Source organism: Calypte anna, chromosome 3, assembly GCF_003957555.1.
Source record: "Calypte anna isolate BGI_N300 chromosome 3, bCalAnn1_v1.p, whole genome shotgun sequence".
In the NCBI taxonomy this organism is placed as follows: domain Eukaryota; kingdom Metazoa; phylum Chordata; class Aves; order Apodiformes; family Trochilidae; genus Calypte; species Calypte anna.
The window spans coordinates 19,453,438-19,478,957 of record NC_044246.1 but is presented as its reverse complement, the minus strand read 5'-3'; the positions used below and the strand labels follow the sequence as shown (position 1 = coordinate 19,478,957).

The 25,520-nt window shown below is 38.2% G+C and overlaps 1 protein-coding gene across 1 annotated transcript in view; it reads right to left on the bottom strand.

Moving 5' to 3' along the window:
* THADA (THADA armadillo repeat containing) overlaps positions 1–25,520 on the bottom strand; it is a 160,043-nt gene that overhangs the window by 14,776 nt on the left and 119,747 nt on the right. Inside the window, exons 32-36 of the mRNA XM_030448466.1 lie at positions 20,317–20,726; positions 19,842–19,963; positions 18,378–18,450; positions 15,789–15,933; positions 12,524–12,655 (exon numbers count right to left, since the gene is read on the bottom strand). Of these exons, the coding sequence (XP_030304326.1) occupies positions 12,524–12,655; positions 15,789–15,933; positions 18,378–18,450; positions 19,842–19,963; positions 20,317–20,726 (882 nt within the window). The remainder of the gene's footprint in view (positions 1–12,523; positions 12,656–15,788; positions 15,934–18,377; positions 18,451–19,841; positions 19,964–20,316; positions 20,727–25,520) is intronic.

Sequence of the window (25,520 nt, the reverse complement as noted above, 5' to 3'; positions counted from 1 at the left end):
GGTATTCTGGAAATTTAATTCTTAGTTGTTCTTAATGCCTGTACATTAGAGCTAAAGCTTTCAGTAAGAATAAGGAAATAAATCAATCAATAAATAAATCTATCTTCTGTATATGGCAACTTAAGTTTAGCACCTCAGTGTAATGATCTACAGTGCTGAAATTCTAGTATTACAACAGACAGATTTTTTTACAGAAGGTTGGCTTTGTTTGGGTATGAACTTATAAGCAGAGTAAGGAAAAGTCTATGAAGTATAACTCTGGTCTTCAACACAAACATGAAATCAGCTTGTGTGTCTGCACATGAGGAAAAGTAAAAGGGTAATTAACATAGTACATGAAAAATGAATAGGTTTTATTAGTCCTGGTAACAAGATATTGTAATCCTAACCTCCACTGTGATCAAGCCATGTGTATGAGTAATCAAGACTTTCACTAAAGTATTTCTGTTAACACTTTCATCTTACCAGTGGGAATTATTTATAAAATAATTTTTCACTGCTATCATGACAAGGTGATCATTAACACAGCACAGACCATGTGAAGGCATAAAATTAAAAACACATGAAAGTGGCATTACATTGGTACCATAAGTAATGCTGTTCCTCAAGGTGATTTCAACAGTCTTGCTCTAAACCTAACAAATCAAAACCCCTTAATGGAAAGTCTAGTTCTCAAAATTTAAACTCCCAGGATTCCCAAGGATGTTTAACTTGACTTTCTCATGCATGAGAAAGGTTTGTTTAATCAGGACGGTTCTGAGTTCCCCTTACCCGAGCTCATTTGGAACTGATTATAGAAAAAAAAAAAAAAAGAAAGAAAGATGTTGAATTTTACACATCTTTGGTTTTGAAGGACAAGCCCATTGTATTCCACAACTGCTTCCCACCTCCTATCAACACACCAGGAATTAAAACAACCGAATCAGTGGGAAGGCTACTGCTCAGAGAATCAATAATACAATAAAACCATCTTTCATTCTAGGGTGCCTCTTTGACTCTGGCATGGGTAGTTACTATCTCAGTTATTAAAAATGCCAAGTGCTGACTTGTGTGAAAGCATGCTGGTGCTTTAGGTTAGTCTGCAAAAGTATTAATATTCCCTACCTCACTCCTGCCCCCCACCCCCACATGCACAAATCTGTGCACATCTGTGCAAAGATCTGCTTGCAGAAATGTATCATCTCTTCACTGACACCTTGAAATGGGTCGCAGGTCTTGCACAGGACAAGTATTTTGCAAAGGGCTCTGCACAGGTTTTCAGCATCATTCTTGCAGGGAGGATATCTCATCATGCAAAGGGCAAGATAAGAAATTTGCACTATTGGTATTTGTTCAATCTCTGCTGCTGAAAGACAGAGACCTTCACTCTTCACAGCTGCTGATCAGAGTTTTTCATAAGCAAAACATTTATAAAAACGAAAAGTATTCTTTCTCACAGCATCTCACACCATATATGCACTTTTTAGCATAATTTTTTTGGTTATTTTTATCTATGATACAGCTATTTAAATCAACATTGCATATATTTAGTATAAATATAGTTTACAAACCAGGTGTCTACACTACTGAGCTCAGAAAGACATTTAAAGTTTTGTGCACATAAGGCTATGAGGTAGCAAAGCTATGGAAATAATACTTGAAAACTTGTAAAATCAAGCAAGCTCTCCAGCCTACACATGCTTTCAGCAGGTATCCCACCTCAGCCTCTATAAAGAAAGCCACTTGTCTATGGCTGTGCCTACCCAGGCTCTTCCAAACCTTTCCAGTCAGAATGTCTGTAATATGTTCTCAACAGCACTGTATGTGAAGTTGATACTCAAGATAACAAGAACATCAGAGATGCTAGGCTATATTTATTTGGACTTCTTAAGCAATCTGAGGTTGCAGGTTATGGGAAACTAAAGCCTCTTTGTGCACAGTCTCAGTTTGAACAGCACCCTGTCTGTTCCAGCTTTCACCTGTGCCAGGTAATGAATGACTGAACCAGTTGCCACATCCTGATTTTCAGCCATGTCTAACGCCTGGTCAGATGCTCTGAGAAAGTGAGCTCCCTATGAAAGGAAATTATTTTCTTTTAAACTGCAGCTTCCTGATACTCCTCTCCTCCTTTCCCCTATTCCTTTTTCCCAATTCCTAATCATTTAACAATTCATCTTCAAATACCAGGATTTATTTTTACTGCTGTTTGGCTGACTGTTTAGCAACACATTTGAGCTTAAAGAAATACATTTTTTTTAATAACTGTCCTATATAGCATTGCTCAGGTCTGAAGCTATTGGTCTTTCAAAAAGAAATCTCTTGGGACTTTACCCTTTCATAACAGCAGTGAAACAGAAGGAGCAGTATTAATAAAATTAGAGAACTGCAGCAACTGGTCAGCAAAACAGTGCAATTTGTGCTGAGACTTCCTTTTTACAGTTGAAGAACTAGCTACAACATTATTATTGTGAGTTTCATTTCAGTTTTTCGAACCAATAAAATTGGAGTCAATTTATTCACATAATACCTTGGTATAATAAAAGCTCGATACAATAGCAAGATGTCATGCAGATTGCAGGCCAGGTCCTGCATCTTCACATGTTATGGAACCTCTCTAATTAAATCTGGTAAAGTAGTATTTCAGAAGATTAGATATGATTTCAAAAGTTGGACATTTTTGTTGATTCTTAGCATATCCACAATTAGCAACACAGTACGCCAGCTACAAAAAGCAGACAAAACCCCAAAACAATGAAAATCCACAACTCTTCACGACCTGGCTGTAGAAACTCATCAACATAGGGTAGATAATAGAATTTTCTTTCCCCTGTGCTCCTTGACATCCTTTCACACTCTTGTGAACAGAGTACTTTTGGTTCAAAGCACTAGCACTTCTGCACTTCCACCTCATTCAGAGAATGCATGAAATAGCTCTGTTCTCACGAGCACAATCAGTTCTTCAGTTTTTGTTTATTCCTGGGGAGGCTGATTTTTCAAGTTTACTGGCCTGGCTGGCAAAACTAGTTCTTCAAAAAGAAAACTAACAATGCTACTCACTTTTTCTAGAATTAATCCAGGAGTAAAAAGGAAACTGATATAAGAAACACAGATAGTAGTTTTTCAGCACCAAAATACCATAGATTTCTCTCAGAAATAAAGAGCAATTTTTTAAAAGCAGAAGATGGCAAATAGTGGTGCTATTTTGCTTGTATCAAATGAGCTGTTAAGAACAGGGACAACACTTCCACAGCACGGAACAGAAAACCTGGTTTCATAAGCTAAGGAAGTTTCCTTAAAAAACACAGGAGGGTGTGAATTCACCTTGGCTTCAGGTAAATGGTTCTTCATTAATATTTTACTCAGACACAAAGACTCCAAGTTTAGTACATGAGATGCCAACAGTCTTCCTCTGCTTCAGCTTGGTGACTAAAGAGGAAAGAACTGGAATCAGAAAGAAAATAAAAGGCAATCCATATATACAGTGATGGATCCCTGTGTCCAAAGGTAATTACCAGAGTTTTCTGAACAAAAAAATATTCAAGCCCATTTTTTTATCTTTTTCAGCCAATTTTTCCTCTGTATCAAAGGTCAACTGATAAACATTAGTCAAGAGCTACCATTAAACTAGGAAACAACTGTATTAGAAATGCAATCTAAAAGACCTCAATTACTTCCCAATCAGATCTTCCAGTTTTCTTAACAATATGCTAAATTTTTAGGACATGAAACTACAATGAGATATAACAGAGCTAATTATTATAAAGACCCAAAATATACTTACTAGCATAAAAATATGATTCAGCTACGCTAAAGGTCACGTTTGCTCCTGAAACAGCCCGAAATTTACCCCAGCAGAAAGATCAGATGAATTAATTTATACTCCTAGACCTCAATTCTTTCATCCTTGCAACTGGTCTGTAATTGTTACCTCCTCAGAACTCTTACAGCAGATGTAAAAAACCTCAAATTATACCTTCTAGCCACAGTAAGTATTTCATAATCTCTACCACGTGCCATTTTGCTTTCTGGAGCAAACTTCTTAAATATAAGGTCACCATAGTAATCAGGTAGTCACCAACTAGCACAGGTATTTACCATCAACTTAGTTTGCCAGGATGTAAATGGTCATCATTACACATTTGTGTCCCTGCATAAATCCTGCTCTGTGAATGTGCACAAGGAAATATTCACCATTAAAAGCATGGAAGGGAAAAAAGATGCTTCCAGAAGGATGGTCCCTTAGGCAGAAGGCTGAACAATCAACATTTTAAGAAGAACATTGTCCTTCTCTGTGAAACCCACTCTACTTAGGATCCTACAATTACAGATCCATTAAGTACAGTCATTATCAGGGATGTTACCTTCCACAGTTTACAGTGCTTTTTAGTAACATCTAGTGCTCTTCACTGTGCAGAGTGTTCTAGTAATTCTCAGCAGCACCCCCACTGCCTCCCTTGCTAGGAACCACTTCAGAGGATTCCCAGAATATGTACACAGCTGTTTGACCTTTCCTCCTGTCCTCAATGTGCCTTATCTAATATAAGTGAAGAGATGTCACCACCTTACAGTGTCTCTGAATACAAAGTCCTAAACCATGTTTTAATATAATACTACAAACTGCTGCCACTACTTTAGTGCCTCTTGGCTGAGGCTGCAAGAAGTATTGCTTTTACCATGGACTATTACATAGATTCCATGCACAATCTTTAGAAAATAAATTTCATTTGCAGAAAATCATCTTGTTCTGCAACAGGACCAGCTCTGCTTTGCTGTGATCTCTTTCTACATTTGTATCAAGTCTATCATACTTCTTTCAGCTTCTACCTAGTGTGTCTTTTCTGTGTGTCTTTTCTGCTTGAAGACATTTGGATAAATGCCACCTTCCATTTAATTCTAACATTCAGCTCATAAGACTCCTCTTTCAGAGCAGGTTTAGAAATCCAGTTCTGTTTAGTGAACTGTGCATCTAGTTACCAAAATGCAGTTATCAAGAAGACTGCCAAAGCAGAAGAAATCCTGGACATGATCCCAGAAAAAAATTTCATTAACTGTCCTTCCACTTGTTCCCAATATAAGGAACATAAACATATTTTGGCTAACATGATTAGCAGATTTCCATTAGTAACCGAGACGACGCTGTGAGAACTTCTGGACCATTCCCAAGTTCCATGGCAATCACAAGATCTGATGGGGAGGTTTTTCTGACCAACGGATTCCAAAATTATGAGGCTGATAAGGCAGCTTGAAAATCATGGATAGAAAGAAGTACTTTTTTTTTTTTTCACTATCCAGAGTGGTAGGAAGAACCTGAAATTGACCCAGTTGTGGTGAGCTCTTAACTTTCCACACCATAGCAGCTAATGTCTTAAATCTAAATTGAAAATGTTTAATCTTCTGTATGCAGCTGTAACCCTTCACTACAGTACCATACAACCACCAGTTTCAGGCTGGCTAGTGGAGGAGTTCAACACAGTTCTTTCTACACACAAGTTCTGAGCTTATGCTTTTTGCAACACTTCCATTAGATCTCTAAAGAGAGAAGAAATTCAAACCTCAGAATAGAAAATAAAATGTACAAGTCTGAACTTAAATGAAGAAAAGGAAATGTATCACCTACAATCCTGCCACAGCCTCCAGTTAATGCATCCTTAAACCAGTTTGCATGCAGGTAGTTCCCTGGTTTATGTTCAGGTAATTACCACTTATTCCTCCAAGTTAAGCATCTGCCAGAACTGGTTTGGTCACAACTCAAGGAGCTTTCTGGGGCTTCAGAGGTCTATTAACCTAACATAAATGTCAGGGGAAGCCATTCAGTACATGAGAAAAGTTGAACCCTACACATTAAGCTTTGTCCAGGATCAGAGTAACTTGATACTTGTTTTGTTCACCATAGTCTTTCCTGTTGCCTCACTGGAAGGCTACACCAGCACAAAAGCAGAGCAAAAAGTGGTGAATCTGTCCCCAGATTTGGGGACAGAAGTTGGGGTTGTTCAGCCTAGAGAAGAGGAGGCTTCAAGGTGACCTTATAATGGCTTTCCAATACCTGAAGGGGGCCTACAAGAAAGCTGGGGTAGGGCTTTTTTGCATGGGCATGCAGCAAGAGGAGAAGAGGGGGCAATGGTTTAAAACTTGAAGAGAGGAGATTTAGATTAAATGTTAGGAGGAAATTCTTTACTATGAGAGCAGTAAGGCACGGGAACAGGTTGCCCAGGGAAGTTGTGGATGCCTCCTCCCTGGAAGTGTTCAAAGCCAGGCTGGATGGGGCTTTAAGCAATTTGATCTAGTGGTAGGTGTCCCTGTCCATGGCAGGAGGGTTGGATCTAGATGACCTTTAAGATTCCTTGCTACCCTGGCCATTCTGTGACTCTGTGTTCTCTCCTTTATATGTTTCACCAGGACAGAGACCAAGCAGCTTGCAACTTGCATATTGCACACAGCCACTGGGCACAGGTTCTAACCTTTTATTTTCCATCTCTAATCCCACAGAACAGACTAAGCACTTTGTAAGTAAACATGTCTGGGGGGAGAAGGGTTAAGTTGACACGCTGATGAACTAAAGCTTTAGGAAATCTATTTAACACATTTACCCAATAATCAACGTGTGGAAGAAAAGTTGCCTTTGTTATGGCAAAAGTTTGTGCACACTTTAAGGAACAGTTTGAAAACAGTTCCACATGCCAACAGACAGTTGAGGCAACAATTAATGTAAAATACCTTTCTTTACTCTTCCTGTTGTAATATGTGGATATAATTTATTATGCAGCTGAACACCACCAATGGCAATGGTATTTTTAGCATTTTATGTTTGTCCACAACTTACTCTTAGCTGTTTCACTAGCAACTGGAGTAGATTAAATCTGAGTCACTTGTCCTGAAATACTTAATGGATCAATTGTAAAGGACATTTGGGGTACAAGTTTTATGAACATGTCTGTCACCCATGATTTCCTGATATCACCTGTGGTATTAATGATGAATGCCAGACTATTTTGCTGCATTAAAATCACACGGACTGAATTATCTCTTATCTTCTGCTCGAATGATTTAGTAGATCTTATTAGAGCACATATATATGAAAACTTCTGCACTGCTTTAGGTTCACCCAGGAAGATTTTGGAGGATAGGAACCAGGAACATAAATCTGAGTAGGAATTCTTCTCATCTCCTTCAAATATCAGGACAGTTGGTCTGATCTTGCTTGACTCTGCTAAGGCTTATTTACATCACCATCCCCCCCAAAGACTTCCAAACATAAAGATCAGCCTTCTGCCCACACCTTCATGATAGAGACACCTACTGAAGATCCATGAAGTTTATTTTGAATTTACCTTCCATATTCATGTTCAAAAAATATTAGCACAAGAAATAAGCAGCTTTGCTTTTCTTAATGCCAAGGAGACAGCACAACTCACAAAGAGAAATGTTTTACTTAGTCAAATGCTAAAGTCTAGAAAGAAAGAAATTCAGTCACCTTGAAAATGTTTTAGTTCTTCAATCTAATTAACAGATTTTTTTTTTTCTTTTTTCCCCTAAGCAGCACATTTTCACTTCTCCCTTTACTCACATTTGTAGTCTCCGGTTAAGAAGCAAAACAGAAGCTGCTGAAAGGCTCCTACATACATTTACAGAATCACAGAATCATCCAGGCTGGAAAGGACCCTTGAGATCAAGTCCAATCCTTGATCCACTACTACTGTGGTTACCAGACCATGGCGCTGAGTGCCACATCCAGTCTCTTTTTAAAAACGCCATGGACAGAGAATCCACCACCTCCCTGGGCAGCCCATTCCAATGCCTGATCACCCTCTCTGTAAAGAATTTTTTCCTAATACCTAATCTAAATCTCCCCTGGCAGAGCTAAAGTCCATGCCTTCTTGTCTCACTGGTAGCTACTTGGGAGAAGAGACCGACCCACCCCTGGCTACACTCTCCTTTCAGGGAGTTATCAAACTATCCATTAGTTTGATACAGTAAGATAGGGCTGAGATATTAAGGGGCACTAAAACACTGGTAAATATCCAGCAACACAAGAATCTCAACCTGATCTGCTCTGTGGCACAGTGCCACTTGCTTCCCAAGAGGATGTCTTTCAGAGGGGGCAGTCAGCTTCCATAAACCAGCCAGCTAACATGCTTTGCATTGCCTAGTACACAAGTATCATCTATTGTTTACTTCTGAAGCTTGTGAACCAGGAACTGAAGGACCAGGATTAATATACCTGAATTTTTGGCTAGTGGATTATATGTTCAATATGCAATACGTTCAAAACTGACTACAGTATTGATAGCCCCGATTCTTTTCTCAGAACTACTCCAGAAATGAGGGAAATAACAACTACAGCAACAACACTGGACTGGTATTTACAGATGCTTACAATGCACCCAGTGATAGCAGTGCCTAAAGTGGGCAACTGACCCAGCTTGTGCTGCAGAACATACTGCAGAAGCCACACTACTTCCTGCAGGCAAACTTGCTCATCTTTATACAACAGTGCTATTTCACAAGAAATAGGTTCCTGAAGGTCTAAAATATATTTAAGAAAAACAGTTAGGCTGCTAAACTGTCCAGGCTCTTTCAAAATATTTACTTGAATTTGTGAATCTAATTGCTTGTCTAAGGTTGATTCAGCTCAATTTTTAAAATCAGATAAACTGGTGATCAAGCTGACAGTATTAAAAATGCTTTTAAACCCGTTTAAGGTTAATTTGGTGATTTCCCAACATAAAGGTTAAGGTGACTAGAGGTTTTCTTTTATAGAGAGAATTTTACAGAATTCCATGGCTTAGCTAAAACAGTGAAAACCAAGCTCATAACTTTACTTAAGGTAACGTTTTTCTAGGTAAAGAAAGACATAGAGAAAAATGACACCAGTGAATACAGGTTTTGTTCTGGCACTGAGTTACCTGATTTTTCCAGGATATTAATTAAAGTGATCATCAGTCGAAAAAGCCAACTCCTATTTCCCTGACTTAAATGATCTTTCTTGTAAGGAGTAACCCTCTTGGATAAGAGAGGCTGCTGTGAATAGGTCTAGACTTTACACAGCCATGGGTCACTAATTTAATTAGATTTCAAAGCAGCTATTCTACATTTACACTGAATACAATACTTCCTGTACCCTCCCTCATACTAAAAGGAATAAAACAATCCCTCAGAAGTTTACACCTCAATGCTTGAAGAAACAACAACAAAGCGTACATACAATACCTTGAGTTACAGATGGGGTTTATATTGTTTAAGTTATTAGGAAAACCTTAACTAGCTGCAAAGCTGATATTTTTAGCAAGGAAAACAAAAGGTTTTCTCCTTCCTAGTGAGATAGGATTCTGTTTGACCTGCTCTGCTCAGAAAATGACTGCCCTCAGCCAGCCTCTGTAACCTCACCTCCTGATCATGAGATTTTCCACATATTTCAAAATTAAGTAAAGCTTGTCTATATGAATAAAAGAAATTTTGAAAATTAACTTTACTGGTAACAGTGGAAGTCCTCACCTTCTATTAAAAATACTAAGTTTTGTAGGGTTTTTCTTGGGGGGTGAAGGGTAGAGTTGAGCAAGGATAGGGGCACCGCTGTGTATCAGTGTTTGGTTTTCTGAGCTTTTCTCCTTTCAAACAGAAATGGGGGCTGCAATTGTTCCAGGGTTCTCGTATTGCATTTGTTACCCTGCATTTCAGACTCTGCAAGGTTACCACTCTCATAATTTCAGTGATCCAAAGGATTAGGCACTTGATGAAATTGTGGGTTTTGTCCTCACTAAAAGCCATGAAGGAATAACAAGAAAACAAGTTCATATTCTCTTCCAGGAGTTCACATAATATTTCAAATAACACAAGATAGGAGCTGTTACTGGAAGTGAAACCATGCTAATAGTTGGGTTCATTTGCTTCCTGTTTTATCATGTATAAATGACCTTAAAATACCTATTATTTGACATTATCATACTGCTACATATTTGCACTGTTATTCAGCAACATGTATATAAAGTAAAAAGGTCCTGCAAAAACTATATGAACAATCTGTGCAAATAATGTTGTTATTAACAACAGTCCACACATCTTATTCTCCTGAAGAATATAAACTGTCTCCCTCCAAATACTACACAGAAGTATACACCTTCTCATGCTCCAGTCTCTCACAGAAAAACCAAATGCCAGCTTGCAACAATGCATGGAGAGCAGGAGCAGTTGTCAGGCTATCATCAGGGAATCCTTTGGATCTCACATATAAATAAAACACTCCAGGTGTTGTATACCTGTTGTATACACAGGTTTTTCACTGTGTATACAGTAAAAAAGAGAATTTTGTAATTGAGTGGGTGTAATAGTGCCAAATTTCATCAAGTCTGATCCTTGGTTTTATGAGCAGCACTGCCACTCAGTACAACGACAGCAGGAAAACATCAAACACACCTTAAACTATTTCTACAGTTCAATATATCTAGAAATAAAATGGCTACTGGGACAGGCACGAATGAAGCTGGTATTATAAGAGGCAAAGGCAATAAAGTAAAATTGAAACAACTACAGAATGCATGAAAATGATCTGTTGAGTCATCTTCCTTTCTGATTTCATGATAAAACTACTGGGCCACAATATTTGTCATCATATAATGGATATGAAAAGTCAGTCAGTGTAAGATATTCAGCAATTTTTTATCAAATAAAAATTTACAGAAAGCTGTTTCATGGCTTCTAATGAATTTCAGTGTATCAGCTTGGGTATTTTAAAATCTGTGGTGTGATGAAAGAGCAGAACTTTCGTGGTATGAAAACTAAGAAAATCTAAGTAGATAATTGAACATAATTTAAAAATTGCCAGGACAGAGAACACTGGGCACCCATAAAATATCTAACCCCAGACCCAAAAATACTATGTACCCCCATGTGCACACAAGAAGAAAGGGAGTAAGTGGAAGTAAAAAATAATATTCAAAGGTAAGCTTATTTCCATAGAAACATAGAATAATTTGGGTTGGAGGGGACCTCTAAAGGTCATCTTGTCCAATTCCCCTCCAATCTGGTTGTTAACAAAAAGCCACCAAGGCAAAATTCCTTGCCTGGCTTCCTCAAAAAACAAACAAGCAAAACACAAAAAGTGAAAGGTGTTTAGCAGGGCAAAAAAGAGATCACAGGAAGGAAAAACAGTAAAGTGACATGGAGGCAGAAAGAAACTAGATTCTATCTTTTCAAAAGAAACATTCTTTGCTAATCACAGAGAAAAGAGAGTGATTTGATTAAAAGCAGTTTAAGTGAAAGAACAAGAAGGTAAAACTAAGTACAACTAAGAGGTTAACAATTTAGGGTAGGATTCCCTACCCTATTTAGGAACATAGGCAAATAAAAAAAAATTATGATTTTATTTCCTCCATTATGGCCACTTCTGCTTTAGATAGTGGTAAGTTGTAACAGCAAGCACTGATATGACCTTAGTATTAATTAGTAGGACAGAGCCCTCATCCAGATACAGGGAAATATCCCTGGGAATGGGGATCCCATGAGAAAGAAGGAAGAAGATACAAGGAACCAGAACAAAAATCCTGCATTGTATCATTGTATTGTATTGTAAGAGCTGTGGGATTTCAGAGGAAAATGAAGTTTGTCCATAACACACCCTTCCTTTTGCCTTCTCCTAACCATAGCACTGTGCCTGAACAGTGCCAGCTCAAACCCACATGAGCACATTCCTGGCTACTTCTGTGTATAGTGGTGGCAAACCTATGTGTTTTTTTGCCTTTCCTTATTTTTTTTAGCCCACGGTGCTGCTTTATCTCCAGGCCAGCAGAACTTCACATGGAGATGGGCCAACTAATTTGAACTGATTGCAGGAGAGTCAGTACAGGCCTTATTGAGTAGCAAAGACTGGTAGGGACCACCAGACAGAGATGAGCTTGGCAGCACATTCAAATTTATTCACCTGGAAGAACATGTCAGCAAAGACTCTCAAAGTGAAACACGTTAATTAGTTAAACCTCCTCAAGTTTTGTGGCTATTTTAAAATTAATAGGGTTGAGTAAACTAGGGCATGCAGACAAAAAGGCCCACAGGCCTGAAAGCACATCATGGTTATGCTGAGAATTACCTTTGTTGATCTGGCTCTAAATGGATTTCAAGATCCACTAACGAATCAGCGAATTGAATACTGTTTCCCAGATTCCTGTCTCTCTGTGATCAGGCTGCTATAATGACCTGGGATTCAAAGAGTGTCTTCCACTGCATTATATTATACCATTATATTATACAAAGCTGGTATTAAAGAACTTTCAAAATGTAAAACTATGTGACAGCTGACTCATCACAGCAAGAACCACAAAGCTGAATACTTATGTTTTCTATTTTACATACCCATATAACCATATGCAAATTATACCAACAAGAGTAAAAGCAAAATAATAAAGGGTGGTGGGTGTGAAATGTCATAATTTGCTGTTATCTTCCCTGGTTTGTGTTTATAAGAGATGTACTTTATAGTTAGCAAGAAGTTGGTGACGAGAAGAGATCACAAGTATACAATAATATTATTTATTTATAAATAAAATTAACATACCTGTTCCTTTACTGTTCTGTTTTTCAGACTGTGCCACTTTTATAACCTCTGCAGCAGCATTCCTTACTACCAAATCTTCATTCTGCAGCAGTAGAACCACACATTTCCACATAGCAAGAGTATCAGACAGTCCTATATTTATTTATGGAGAAAAATTAGAATTCAGTTTCTCACATGCATTCGAAGAACTTAGAAAGCTCTGTTCCTTTGTTTCCACACCTTAACACAACAAATACAGTGAAATACTGAAACATGGGCAGGAAAAATGCATTGCCAAACCACTGGGAGCACAGCCAATAATATGATCAAAATGTTTTCAGCGTGTGTGAACTTTATTTAGGTGGCTGACTCAGCTTTGGTTTAAACACTGGGCAACAGATAAGAGAATGGACTTCTCTTAGTCTGGGGTTCAACTTTAAATCATGGGTGCTCTGAACTTCCTACGGTTTCTACAAGTGCAGAATTTCTTTTTGGCAACAGCAAAAGTTTTGCCACTGGAGACTGACCAGTGCAGTGTGATTATAGATTTGCTGTTGCAATTGGCCTGGAGCACAGGCAGCCAAACCCAAGGTTTGTTCAGATACTGCCAGTACTGCTGGCCACAAATGTCACTCCCTCTGGGAAATGGCAAAGGATCCCAGCTCCCTGGGCTCTATCTACCTAAGGATCCCAGGTATCCCTAAGGATACCTGTCATCTACTTCTCCCAAACCCACTTCACCCCACTCACCAACATGGCCTGACACCCTCATACCCACTATCAAGATAAAGCAAGCTGGGGTTAATCCACAAGGTAATTACCTACACACAGTTAAGACTAATCAGAGATATCTGCAAATAGGGAAGTGTTCATGTGGTAAACCCCAAGCAGGCAGACTCCACACACCACTCCAGTGGCAATTCCTATCTCATAAGCCATACTCCACTTGCAAACCCTTTGCGCCATTTAGTGTTGTCACACGTAGGACCATTAGGGGAGGTCACAAGACTGTACTCATAGATCTGCTGGGGTACTTTTCATCCAACTTTTCAGCTCATATGGAATATCCTTAATAAAGGAATCCACTGTAAGGTCTTTTTCAGAGAGGCAGTTGTCAGATACTACTTCCTGGTGGTTGCAGATAACAACAGAGTTGATGCTTCATTACTGTCCTGGTTTTCCTCAAGTATGTTATCAACAGGTCTATCAGAGATTTTTATTACAAGGCTAGCCAGATAATTAATTGTATTCCCTGCTTAGCCAGAATTAATTGCTTGAGGCTTTACTGCAGAGGCAGAAGAAGCATTCCTGTATTTCACATAAATTGGACTATAACTATTTCAGAAAGAAGTTGCTTTTTTTCTATCATGACACACTCAATAATATTACACTGCCACAACTACAGCAGAATAATTATTCCCTCCTACATACAGTGGCCAGCTTTGCCTCCTAGACAATTTTCTACTATCTCACCAGGTGAGGTGGCATTCTGCAAATGGATTTTCCAGAAAGACTTTTTCTGGAACCTCAAGAAACACCATGAATTGATTATGGGGTCATCCAGGACACACCAATTGCCATTTACCCTCTTCCTGCTATGAATGTACTTATCGGAAGCTTATAGCAATGACTACAGCCCCATTTCACACAACCACTGTTTTCCTTAACTTCTATTTTCTACTGTATGTAGTCAAGCAAACTGATGCAGAATAAGCCATACAAGTCAAAACTGTTTACATGTGCATAACCCCTTTAAGGGAATGATTCTGAGTTTATATCACTACAACTTACACCAGGTCATGCCCTTGATTTGCTGAATTTCTCACTGTAGGACTGACAAGTTTCACAGTTGTGAAGAATCCCTGATTGACAATTCTATGTAGTACAGAGGGTCAGCTCTGCATCCTTCCTCCTCCAGACCAATTTTCATAGCAAAGAGCCTGTTCATATGGCTTGCTCATTGAGGTCTTAGGGTTGGGGGGTTTTTTTAAGCTCTTTTGGGGGTATATGAAGATATATTTCAGTTTTTCTTTGCCTTGTTAAAATTTTATGCAGGAAAAAAACAGCAATTTTTTACACACACCTTCACATCTGCCTGATTGGAAAGAACGGAAACCAGCAATCTTGTTGTGCCAAGATCAAAGAAGAAACTTTGTTCTCCCTATCAGCAATGGACCAGATCCAAATGGTGATAGGTGAGAAGGCACAGCATTTGGGAGTTTTTCACTCCAACAGCTCCACTGTCTTCATTTGATATAAAATGATAATGTCTGTCCTACTAAGAGCTTTAACTACATGCTAGAGGACAAGATTTTCAGAGCTGATACTATGAACATTTAATAGTACGATGTCAACCCCACGTAACAGATTTAAGTTAAGACTTACCTCAAAATAAAGCTTGTTAAAACCACTACTATCTACAGTTTAAGTAATACAACATTCTTCTCACCTAACAAAAATTTGTATCCAGTTCATATACATGGACTTAAGCTACTCAAACTAAAAACATCTAAATAACTACAGAGGAATAAAATAACAGAAACTAAAAGTATTTAAAGCTGCCTGTCTTGTTTGGGATGCAAATTAATTATTTTTTTAATCATCTATCACTACCTATTTTGCATATCTCCTGACTCCTTAGTCACAAAATCCCCTTATTCTCTACGCACAGAAAGCAGTGTTAAAAAACAAGCTAAAAGGAAAAAACAATGTATATCAGACCAGTGAATTTCACTTAGCTTTGCCTCTCAGTCAGTAATGTATTGTTGAACAATGCTGTGTACAGATTTTTGTCTTTATTTTCTAAAGAGACAGCCCAATGTTACCCTAAATAAAATATCATTATATCTGGGAGGTATAGTATGACCCAATTACTAACCATTCTCACAGCAGAACATGTAATTTTTAGACTGGACCTTTTAATTTCAATATTCAGCCAATACAGCTTTGCTACATTCACAGTGTTAAACTAGAAGCATGTCCACAGCACCAATATTTCAGAATGATTCCATTCTGAGAGCAATTGCAAGCCACTTAATCCATACAGCAACACGCAGTGGTCTGGAGACATAACAGCATCTCCTGTTGTTGAAATAACTTCCCTTCTGCTGAGTTGTTTCTAAAGGCTCTGCACATGTGTTTTTTGTATCAGAATTTAAGTAAGTCTGTTTAGTGTATATATATATATATATGTACATATATATAAAATGTATACAATATATTTTAAGTCATGCATTAGTGGGTTTCACCTAGAAAGACCCAGAAAATTCACGTTCAAACTACTCACCAAGAATGAGCTGCTCATTGATCAGAAGAAAGGATGTTACGCTTGTAAGAACTTCAGCAGCTGCTAACAGCATCTCTGTCTGTTGCTCATCCCCACAGAAATAAACTATCAGCTGAACCCATTTTTTTTGGACTTCCTCTGAAATCTGAAGACAGAGAACATGTGAGAAGTATGCTCTACAATCTGGTGCTGCTGCTTACCATCACACTGAGCTGTGGACCACTGACAGGAGTCATTACACATCAGTAAATGTGAGGTTTCTTTCAAGGTGGGGAAGCTCACACATCCATTCAAAAGCTGCCTTTCTGTGTCCCAGACAGTAAGATGGGAGATTGTTCAGAAAGAGCAGTACTCATAGTCAATTCTCTTGCTCTCTCCTTTCACACAAGACTCACCAATGACCAAGTCAAAGCACACCTCTGTGTCCTCAGTTCTTCTAAATATGCAAGCCTAAGATAAATATGCTGAACTATAGTATAAAAATGCAATTCTCAGAAATATCCTACACGTAGACACATACACACATCTGGGAAAAAAAAATCAAGAGCATATGAACTATAGCATCAGCCTTGGGCTTTGGTAATGATATAATCAATGCAGCTCCATTTGCCTTCTCTGCAGACACTGGGGATGGAATTTTTTTTTAAGTAAGACTGCTGAGGTATCTTGGGTTCTGACAGCACATGCACTCAAAACACTGACAGAATCTCCATGCTGGCTGATACACTGCAAGGCTCACTGTCCTGAACCAGGAAGAATTAGAATAGAAAACAGGTAAGAAAAATTTCCTGGTTAACGTAGTAGCCATCATTTGGAAAATATTTAGTCCTCAGACATATGCTAGGAAAACTGCTACTTAGTAATAGTGGGAAAAGCTTTAACTCTTTCCATTGTGACCTCATGCACAGGGTAAGAGGAAAAGCAGCATAAGCTCAACCTGGAGACATTTGAGGTATGTGTAACTAATTTTTTTCTCCTCTTTTTCCTTTTTCACTTATTTTTAATTAAAGGAAGTGAAAAACAGAACAACCAAATATGGTAAAGAGAATCAATGAAAAGGTGAGTCGAGTTGAAGGGCAGAGAAGAGAAGTTTCATTAAGGGATAAGTGGAACCTTGGTGGCATTCTGCCTCATTCTGTGCAGTACATGGCCACAAACCTGCACTGCACAAAGAGCCAGAGTCAGAGCATGTCCTACAATTCTGTAACAAATTGAAAAATTAATCTCCCAAGATGTTAATTACACAAATTCTGAGAAGACACATGAACTATCTAGGAAGACAGAACTTGACTTCCATCTTATGGAAGAGAAACAACCCCTTCCAGAGATGCAAACACTGAATGTAAGCCCAGAGAAAGAATTTAGATGGAAAACTGACATACTTAGTCTTTCAAAAATCAGAAAGCACTCTGTACAAATGCCTTCACACTTCCACAATTTACATGCTTATTACAGAAAGATGATTTAGCATTACTCCAGTTAAGATTGTTACATCATTTTCCATTAATTCCTCTTCGTATGTTAATACAAAACTTCAAAGCATTAACATGGCCAGGTTTGTGAAACCAGGTTTGTATGGTTATTCTAGCATTTAGAAGAGATCCTTGCAATTGGCCTTTCTTAAACAAAAAGATTTAACATCATGTTTCATGTTCCAAATTCCTGTGTGCAAATCTGTGGGTCCCTTTTCTTTTTATAGATGTATTACGAGACTAGATATGTACTAGCATACTGTATCAATCAATTCTGCTGCATTCTATAAAAATAATAGCTAGATAGAAAAAAATCTTCCATTTTTAAAACAGATCATGAGAAATGGGTCTATTTTTAAGTATCAATTGTTATTTTTTTCTATCTTTGAAAACAAAAAACCCCAACTGTCTAGCACTAAAATCTGCCTTAGCACTGTTCTATACATACATACGTGACATCACAGACTGACAATTTAAAATCAAAAGAAATCTGAGCCAGTTATTTGTGCTGGTATAAAACTAAATTAAATAGTCTATAAACAGGAATGGGGAACACAGAGCCTTGACTTTTACAAGGATAATTATATTTACTCTAGTGTTTTAGAAACAAATTTTAAGAGGAAATTCACTGAGAAACTCCATGCAAACAACAAGCTGGTGTGCTCAGATTCATTTCAGGCTGAGATTTGGCAAGGTCATACTGCACACACCGAGTAAGGGAACAGCACCCAACCACGGCTGCACCTTCCTTCTGGCTCCCCAGCAAATACAAACCACAACAAAGTTGGATGTTAGTAAATGGACTGGATTCAGCCCATGTGTTAATCACTGTAGGCACTTTTCTTTCCACATGAGAATGACTATTTTGAGTGCTCTCAGAAGTTGAAATCACTCCACCAGAAAAATTTACTTACACATTTAACTTGAAATAAGTTTGAGAGGGATATACTGGGATGATATGCATGGGAGTGTCATTTCAGAATGTGTATGCAGAGAAATTATAATGCCAGAAAGAGGACAATGACCCAGAAAAACACAAGCTTGGGTCTTCTATCTAAAGGCACATTACTTCTATCACCAAAACCTCCAAAATTACAACATGCTGATTTTCCCTTACCTGCTGCTGGTTTTGCAAAAGATGGATAACCAACTTGGAGGCAAATTTGAGAGCCATGCATTGAACTTCAGTGCTGAGAAAACAAGGTAAAGAACATATGAAAAAAAAAGCGCAGATATTTCTGCCATAATTTTACCTCTAGAAAAATAAAAAAGCCATTTTTTAATAATTCCTGATTATCACCAATGGGTGTTTTGCAAGCTGAGCACTCACAATTTTTACATTACAGATCCTGACATTAGTTAAGCTTTTAGTTCATATGCAAATTAAATGTGCTCCTATTTTTACCTCCCATGTTTATTTTCTACCTGCATACTTCCCACAGAAAAACACATTTGAAAATGGAAGCCAAGTCAAACAAGGCAGATATTATTTTAAGTGATAAGCAAAAGCATCTCTTCAAGCTGCTGTTAAGCTGCAGGGATCTCTCTTCTTCAGCTGCTAGAAATGTTCCTAGTGCAGAATACACCAATTGCCAGCTCACAAGAGTCCATGATGCCCAGCAGGGTCTAAGGACACAGGGGCTTGGCACTGTGGCTCCTGAAGGGCTGGTCTCACCCACAGGGAATGGCAACACCTGAGGTCTGCTGTTCCAGCTGTTTTCCTCTAACAGCACCAGTCAGTGTAATTTTACCACCTGTATCTTATTTCACTCCAGAAATAAACACTCCACATCATCATTTCAATGTGAAAAAAATTAGTGCAAATGAGCAGCAAATGTGCACAGCTATAAAATACTGTTCTGTATATCCTGTGCTATAGTCTATATCCTAAATATTCTACATTGCATAGAGGTGCAATATTTATATGGCTTTAAAAAAAGACTATTAGAAACAGGACAGTCTTGCCCCCAGAGCCACTTTAACTCTGTTTGTCCACTCTGTTATGAATGGGCATTTTCTAATTTAGTATCAACTACAAAATGATTCCAAATCTTCAAAGCTTTCTGCTGACTCCACAGTCTGATGAAGGAATGCTAACCATAAGGATTAGGCATAACCATTTCTGCCAATCCATCAACTGAAAACAGATCTGTCACCATTTCTACACAACATCTGCAGATAAAGCAGGGTAGGAGGGATGGCAGATTCACAGTGAATGAGTCTATGTTTGGATCATCAATTCTACCCAATTCTACCCATTTCTTTGGTGTTTCCCAGTTACCATCCAGGAAGACCTAGCTCACTGTCTATCACCAGAGAGCAGAAGTAACTTCTTTCAGGAAGTGAACTGGACATCTACAGAGTGCTTGCCAGTATGACTTGAGGGCCTTCTTAATAATTCAAAGAAATTCTAAGTTCTCTGAAAAATTCTCATCAAAAGCCATCTTATTCAAATAAGCCACTCGAAATTTTCTGAAAAATGGATTTTAAAATCAACTAATAGTCCAAAACCAATAAATTGACACCTCAACATTTGAAGTTTTAAAAATTTAAGTATTTTAACATGCATAACAGACTATACCTGATGGAGATATCCACAACATTTAAACTCCAGGATAAGAGCTCATTTGGATTCATTTTTATTGAGCATTCAGTCTTTGGAAGCACATTTCCAATATCCATATTATAAAGAATTTCCAGCACCTGCACACATAATTCACATAGAATTTTCAAACAATCTCAACATGAATGGGTACATTTGAGATCAATAAAACACCAACATAAACCCCACTCCAAGAACACAAAGGTTCCCTCCCAACAAAGCTAGAAAAGGAAAGAGGAAGTTCCTGCTTTTATGTGATACTCATGTACTATTCATAACATCATAGAATGGCTTGGGTTGGAAGGGACCTTAAAGATCATATAGTTCTAACCCCCCTGTATGGGCAGGGCCACTATTTAAAACAATATAATGCACATTTGAAATATATATTTAAACATTAAGAATATAAGTCACTGAAAACATATCAAATGCCAATAAAAGAGCACCTTCCTACCTTGCAGAAGCACTGGAAATCCTTTTCCTCCAGAGCCATTTTGAGAAGAGTGCCTTCCAAATCAATGAGTAAACAGGCTGCACCTTCTCCTTCTGAAATCCTCTTGGAATTCACTTGCTTCAACCAGAGCAGTACTGCTTCCAGGGCAAGCAGGCGAACCTCATGAAACTCAGAGTGAAGGAGATCAGCTATTGACAGGGATGGCCTGGCAACTTTCTCTGTAACAGGAGAACTGCTGGTCTGGCTGTCAGGACCTGCAGTCACTGCCAGCACTGATATCACAAGTTTGGTGATGCTCTGAAGATACTGTATCAGTCCGGGTACTGGAGATGAGTAGGGAACACTGGACATCAATTCAGAGTCAGAAATAAGTCTGGTAATCTCTTCCCAAAACCCCCAAAATTGCATTCCTGAAATAAGAATAAAAATAGATGATGTTAACATCTGCTCCAGCTCACGAAGTGATTCTGAAGTTGAGAAACATAAGTTATACAAAGGTAAATTCATGCATGGTAATGCATGAATATGCATGGTAAATTCAGGCATGAAAATAAAACCTAGTTCTCCTTTATTTTAAACTGACTCTAAAGTACAAAACAGCTTCCCTAGGTAACACATGTATTCATATTTAAATAGCAAGAAATAAGGATACAAACTTCTCTGAAAACCATACATTGTTCAGCTCATGGGCTGAAAGCTTCAAGCAACTTAAAAATGCTAATAATACTTTGCAGATTGCCTGCCATCTTTGCCCATTACTGTTTGACAAGTATTTCCTCAGAGGTACAAATACAGTAAATTGTATATGCTTTGTACTGCCATTGTAGAAAGAGACTAACCCTTGTGATTAACACAAATTAAGATACATTTGGAAAAAAAATAGGTAGGTAACTCAGGAACGTGAAGAAGTACAAAATACAAATATGCAATCATATTACACTTGATAGGATAGCTCTAAAAATCAGAGATCAGACTGGACAAAGTGCTGTCAGCCTACCAGCTACAATTGAAATCAGGAGAAACAAGGACAGAGCCATTCTGGTAATACTCAAAGTCCCACGCTTTGCATAGCTCTAGCCAGATAAGATTGTTATTAAGATGTTCCTTCTACATAAATAGACTTCTCCTGTGTGTATCAACCTAAAGAATTTACTTATTAAAAAATCCAATATGCCTAAACCTATTCATTTTGAACAGGTAATAGTTAAGAAAAAAGGAACTGCACTGCAACCCTTATCATGCATCAGCAGAGGAACTGAGTGGTGCAACCAGTGCACATGGCACAGCCCAGCTTAAGAACCATCTGCAGTTCACAGCCACCTCCTAAAGAGGTCCCTGCTACCTGTGATGCCAGAAAGTTTCAAGGTATAGCAAAGCTGGCAATGTTGACAGAAAATTAAAGACATAATCCTCAAACAAGAGTCCTCTGTCCCACACACAGACTGAATTCCTCACATGCTTTGAGTTCAATGTTCCTGTTCATATTCATCAGAAATAAATAGTTTTATAGTAACAAGCCCAAGACTTTTGCCCAGTTCAGATGTTTCTAAAGTTTGAACTAGAAGGAAATTAGTACACTGCATCCCACAGAATTCAAACACAAGCCTGAAATAACAAAAAATCATGAAGAAAAACTCGACCATAAAAAAGATCAATGCTGCAACTGGAACAGATGGATGTTGCAAGTTTGAGGTCTTTTTAAAATACCAGGATATATTAAAGGTAAATATAAAGATTAAAACAAACTTACTTAGATTTATTCAGTATCTCCAAGAAAACAATTCTTTGCTATTTATAATTAAGTGTGCACTGAGTACTACTAAAAGCCTGTCCAAGAATTACCATCAAATTACTGGGTTTGACAAGAAACAGCAACACAAGTATGGATTCATTTTCCTGCCTATGAAGAGTTTGCCCTAATCCTTCTATTTACAGTTACATATCCTGTCCTTTCATACTCAAATTCTTTCAAAGCCATCTTAATTGTTTGACATTTACATAGAAACTTGACATGGTTGCACACTGTTTAGAGTATAAGGCAGAAGCATTTTCCAAGGAATTCTGGACAAGCTTCAAAGAAAGTTGGTATTTGAAAAAGATTTTCAGACATATTTCCTAACCATTAGTCCTGTCATTCATGTTTTTCCTGAACTAGCTTGATGTAGTCAAAGAAACTGCCACATCACTATAAACCAGTGCCACAGTATAATTTTCTAGAGGACACAGGTGGCTTCTATCTCATAATGTGCAAACTTGTGTCTTTTATTTGCTACATTTTCAAAACCCCTGCAAATAGACTGACATTACATACTGGCATGGCATGAAGGAGCATTAATGCCTATGTCACACTACAAGTATCCAACTGCCCAAATTTCTGAACCATCTGGTTGCCTTGGAGAGGGATCAGGCCTTCATCCCAATTATTACACAGCCTGACTCCAAAGACACCAGTTTTACAACAGAAATAATCCCAGGCAGTTTAAAGAAAAAGGTTCAAGTTCAAGGGTCTCAGTTGAAGACAAGAAACTGCTTCAGTTTTGGACCCTCTCAGCTTCCTGTTTGCTTCTCTCCTCAGCTACATTTCAGCAATCCACAAGTCAACCAGCCCAGTCGTTCAAGCCAAGGATATATTTCTAAAAACACTGCAAGAGAAATTCTTTTCCCATCAAGGTTGCTTTACGTTGAGGTATAGCTATCACACATGTAAGCTATAACATGAAAACCACATGATGGAAGCATCAAAGCTCTATGGCAAGGCAAGGGAGAGCAGAATTTAGTGGACAAAAAGAATGTGAGATAAAGTTTAGGGGAAGAGGAAAGGGTGTCTCTTACTTTCTTGGTGTCTACACTGCCAACTTCACTCCAGCCTGCAACCTAACCTCAGAGAGAATGGTTATCCCTGACTCCAGCTGGCCATGCACTGAGCTTCTTAAGGCTGGGATAACTTCACCTGTTGCCTTTGTCTTTGAAGGGGAAAATTATTTTCATATTAAAAAAAATGGCAAAGCTATTGATTCCTAGAACTCCAAGTTTGCAGAGACTTTGATACACAAGTCTTCTGCCACAGATTTTTGTTTGTTTGTTTCAGGACAGATGAGATATTTTTTCTGGTTTGGCAACCTTTGGGATGACTTCTATTTTTCTGATGTAACTGTGACAGACTGCACACCATGGCTCATCTATTTTACTGAAAGTCTCCTTAAAAGCAGATGTCTCAACTGCAAGGCTGTCAGCAAAACAAGGCTGTGTGCATATTTGCTTAGCCTCAGCACAACACAGAGCAAATCCTTCTGCATTTATCTTGTGCTCCACATGCTCTCCAACACACTTTTTTAAAAATACAAATATGTGCAGATGGACAGAAAGTCCGTGTCTTATTACAATGCAGTGGAAATATTCCTGCTTTTAACTTCAACTCTAAGAAATCTTTCCTGGCTTTCATGTAAATGTTTTCTCTTCTGCTTAACTTTAAGTAAACTCTTTTCTTTGGCTTACATCAAAATATCCAACTAAACAAAAAAACTACACTGTTTACCAAAGTAAATGTCTGTCTTTGTTGTTAGGGTAGGGTACAGTAAAGACATACTTTTATTTAGAAACAAAAATCATTGTACAGTTTAACAGCTGCTGCAAGAAGGAAGAGCAAATTTTGGCTGACTAGACAAGGTTTCTGGGAAAGAGAAGTCTGGCTTAGGATGCCGACAGTTGCAGAAGAGCCATCAAGAATTATCCAGATTAGTTCCACCACCCCCACTCCCACTTAAGGATTGCTTCATTTGTAGAAGAGGAAGAAATTTGGCTCTCTTCTAGGAATGATCGTATCTTACACAACTTGGTTCTTCTCAACACAGTGCATGAACATTCCACAACCTTCTTCAATCCCTTTACATCCACTACACAGAGATATCTGTACAACGTCTTTGTCACATCACTGAGGTTCAAAGAATTGGTTTTTTAAACCCCATTCATGATCAACTGATGTTCACTGTCAGTTATATGAAGTTAAATGATCTTTCACCTTCTAAAAATAAAGAGGAAGGAAAAGAAGCAGAGTGGAATTATCACACTCCAGCTACAAACTTCTTCCAAGTTTAGCCAGCTCCAGAACCCATGGTTTGCCTGGCTGCCTGGCAGTCACCTGATGGACAGTTCAGCTGCTCTTTCATCTCAAAGATTCTACCATACATTCAGAAGTGACAGAAGTCCTTCTATATTTAAAACTTGAAGTTGTTTCATCACCTTGCAAGCTGGTGAACAGGACTGATTATGTATTTCTGTTGAATTAAGTAATTTTACAGTGGCTGTCTGGGGTACTACCAGCTGGACACCTCTCCTTGTCAGCACGTGCATATAGTGTGAGGGACATGGTTTTTTGCTTTTGGGGTTTTTTTGTATCTGTGATTGTGATATATCTAAATATTTGCATACTTTGAGATCAACTCCTGGATGGAGTACCTCAAGCATGCATATCGTCTTCCAGCTAAAGGCTCCAGAAAACAAGAGCAAAGCAGGCAAAAAGGAGAGAAATTATTAGAGATCTGGAAAATTTACTCTGCAAAGTCAGAGAAAAATCAGAAGGTGAAGCAGCAAGATGCTGCTGTGTCTGCAGCACAATGTTAAGGGAATGGGATCAAAAAGTAAAAAATCTGGATATTTATCATCATTCACAAAGGTGTTCAAGAAGGTGCAGTTATTAATGGACTGAAAAGGGGTTAAAATCCTTTGCACTCACAAACTACCTTCTATCCAAAGGTATACAAATAGATCACAAGAATAGAGAGAAGGCTTAAAGGTAATCAGTGCCAAAGAGACAAATACTAAGGAAAAGTATTTTCTTTCATATTTTCCCTTTTTACAAGAAGTAGATCAGGCAAAGCTACTGGTAAATGGAAAAAACACAAAGAGAACAGAGTCAAGATATTTTCTTACAATGTGGAACTAAGATAATTGTTCATGATCAGGAAAAGGTCATATTTTAAGCAGGATGTTTTCTTCTAAAGATATCTGCAACATTTTTAACATCAGAACTCACAACATGATTTGAAACTACAAACATGAGCAATTAACAGATTCCACTGAAGCATCCCAATCCATTTTGTATAGCACAAGGGGAAGTTTCAAAGGAAACAGGGAGAAAAAGCATTTGATCTGGACACTGCTATTCTGTCTAGTACAGCACCAAGTTTTCAATTTTTTTGCATTCA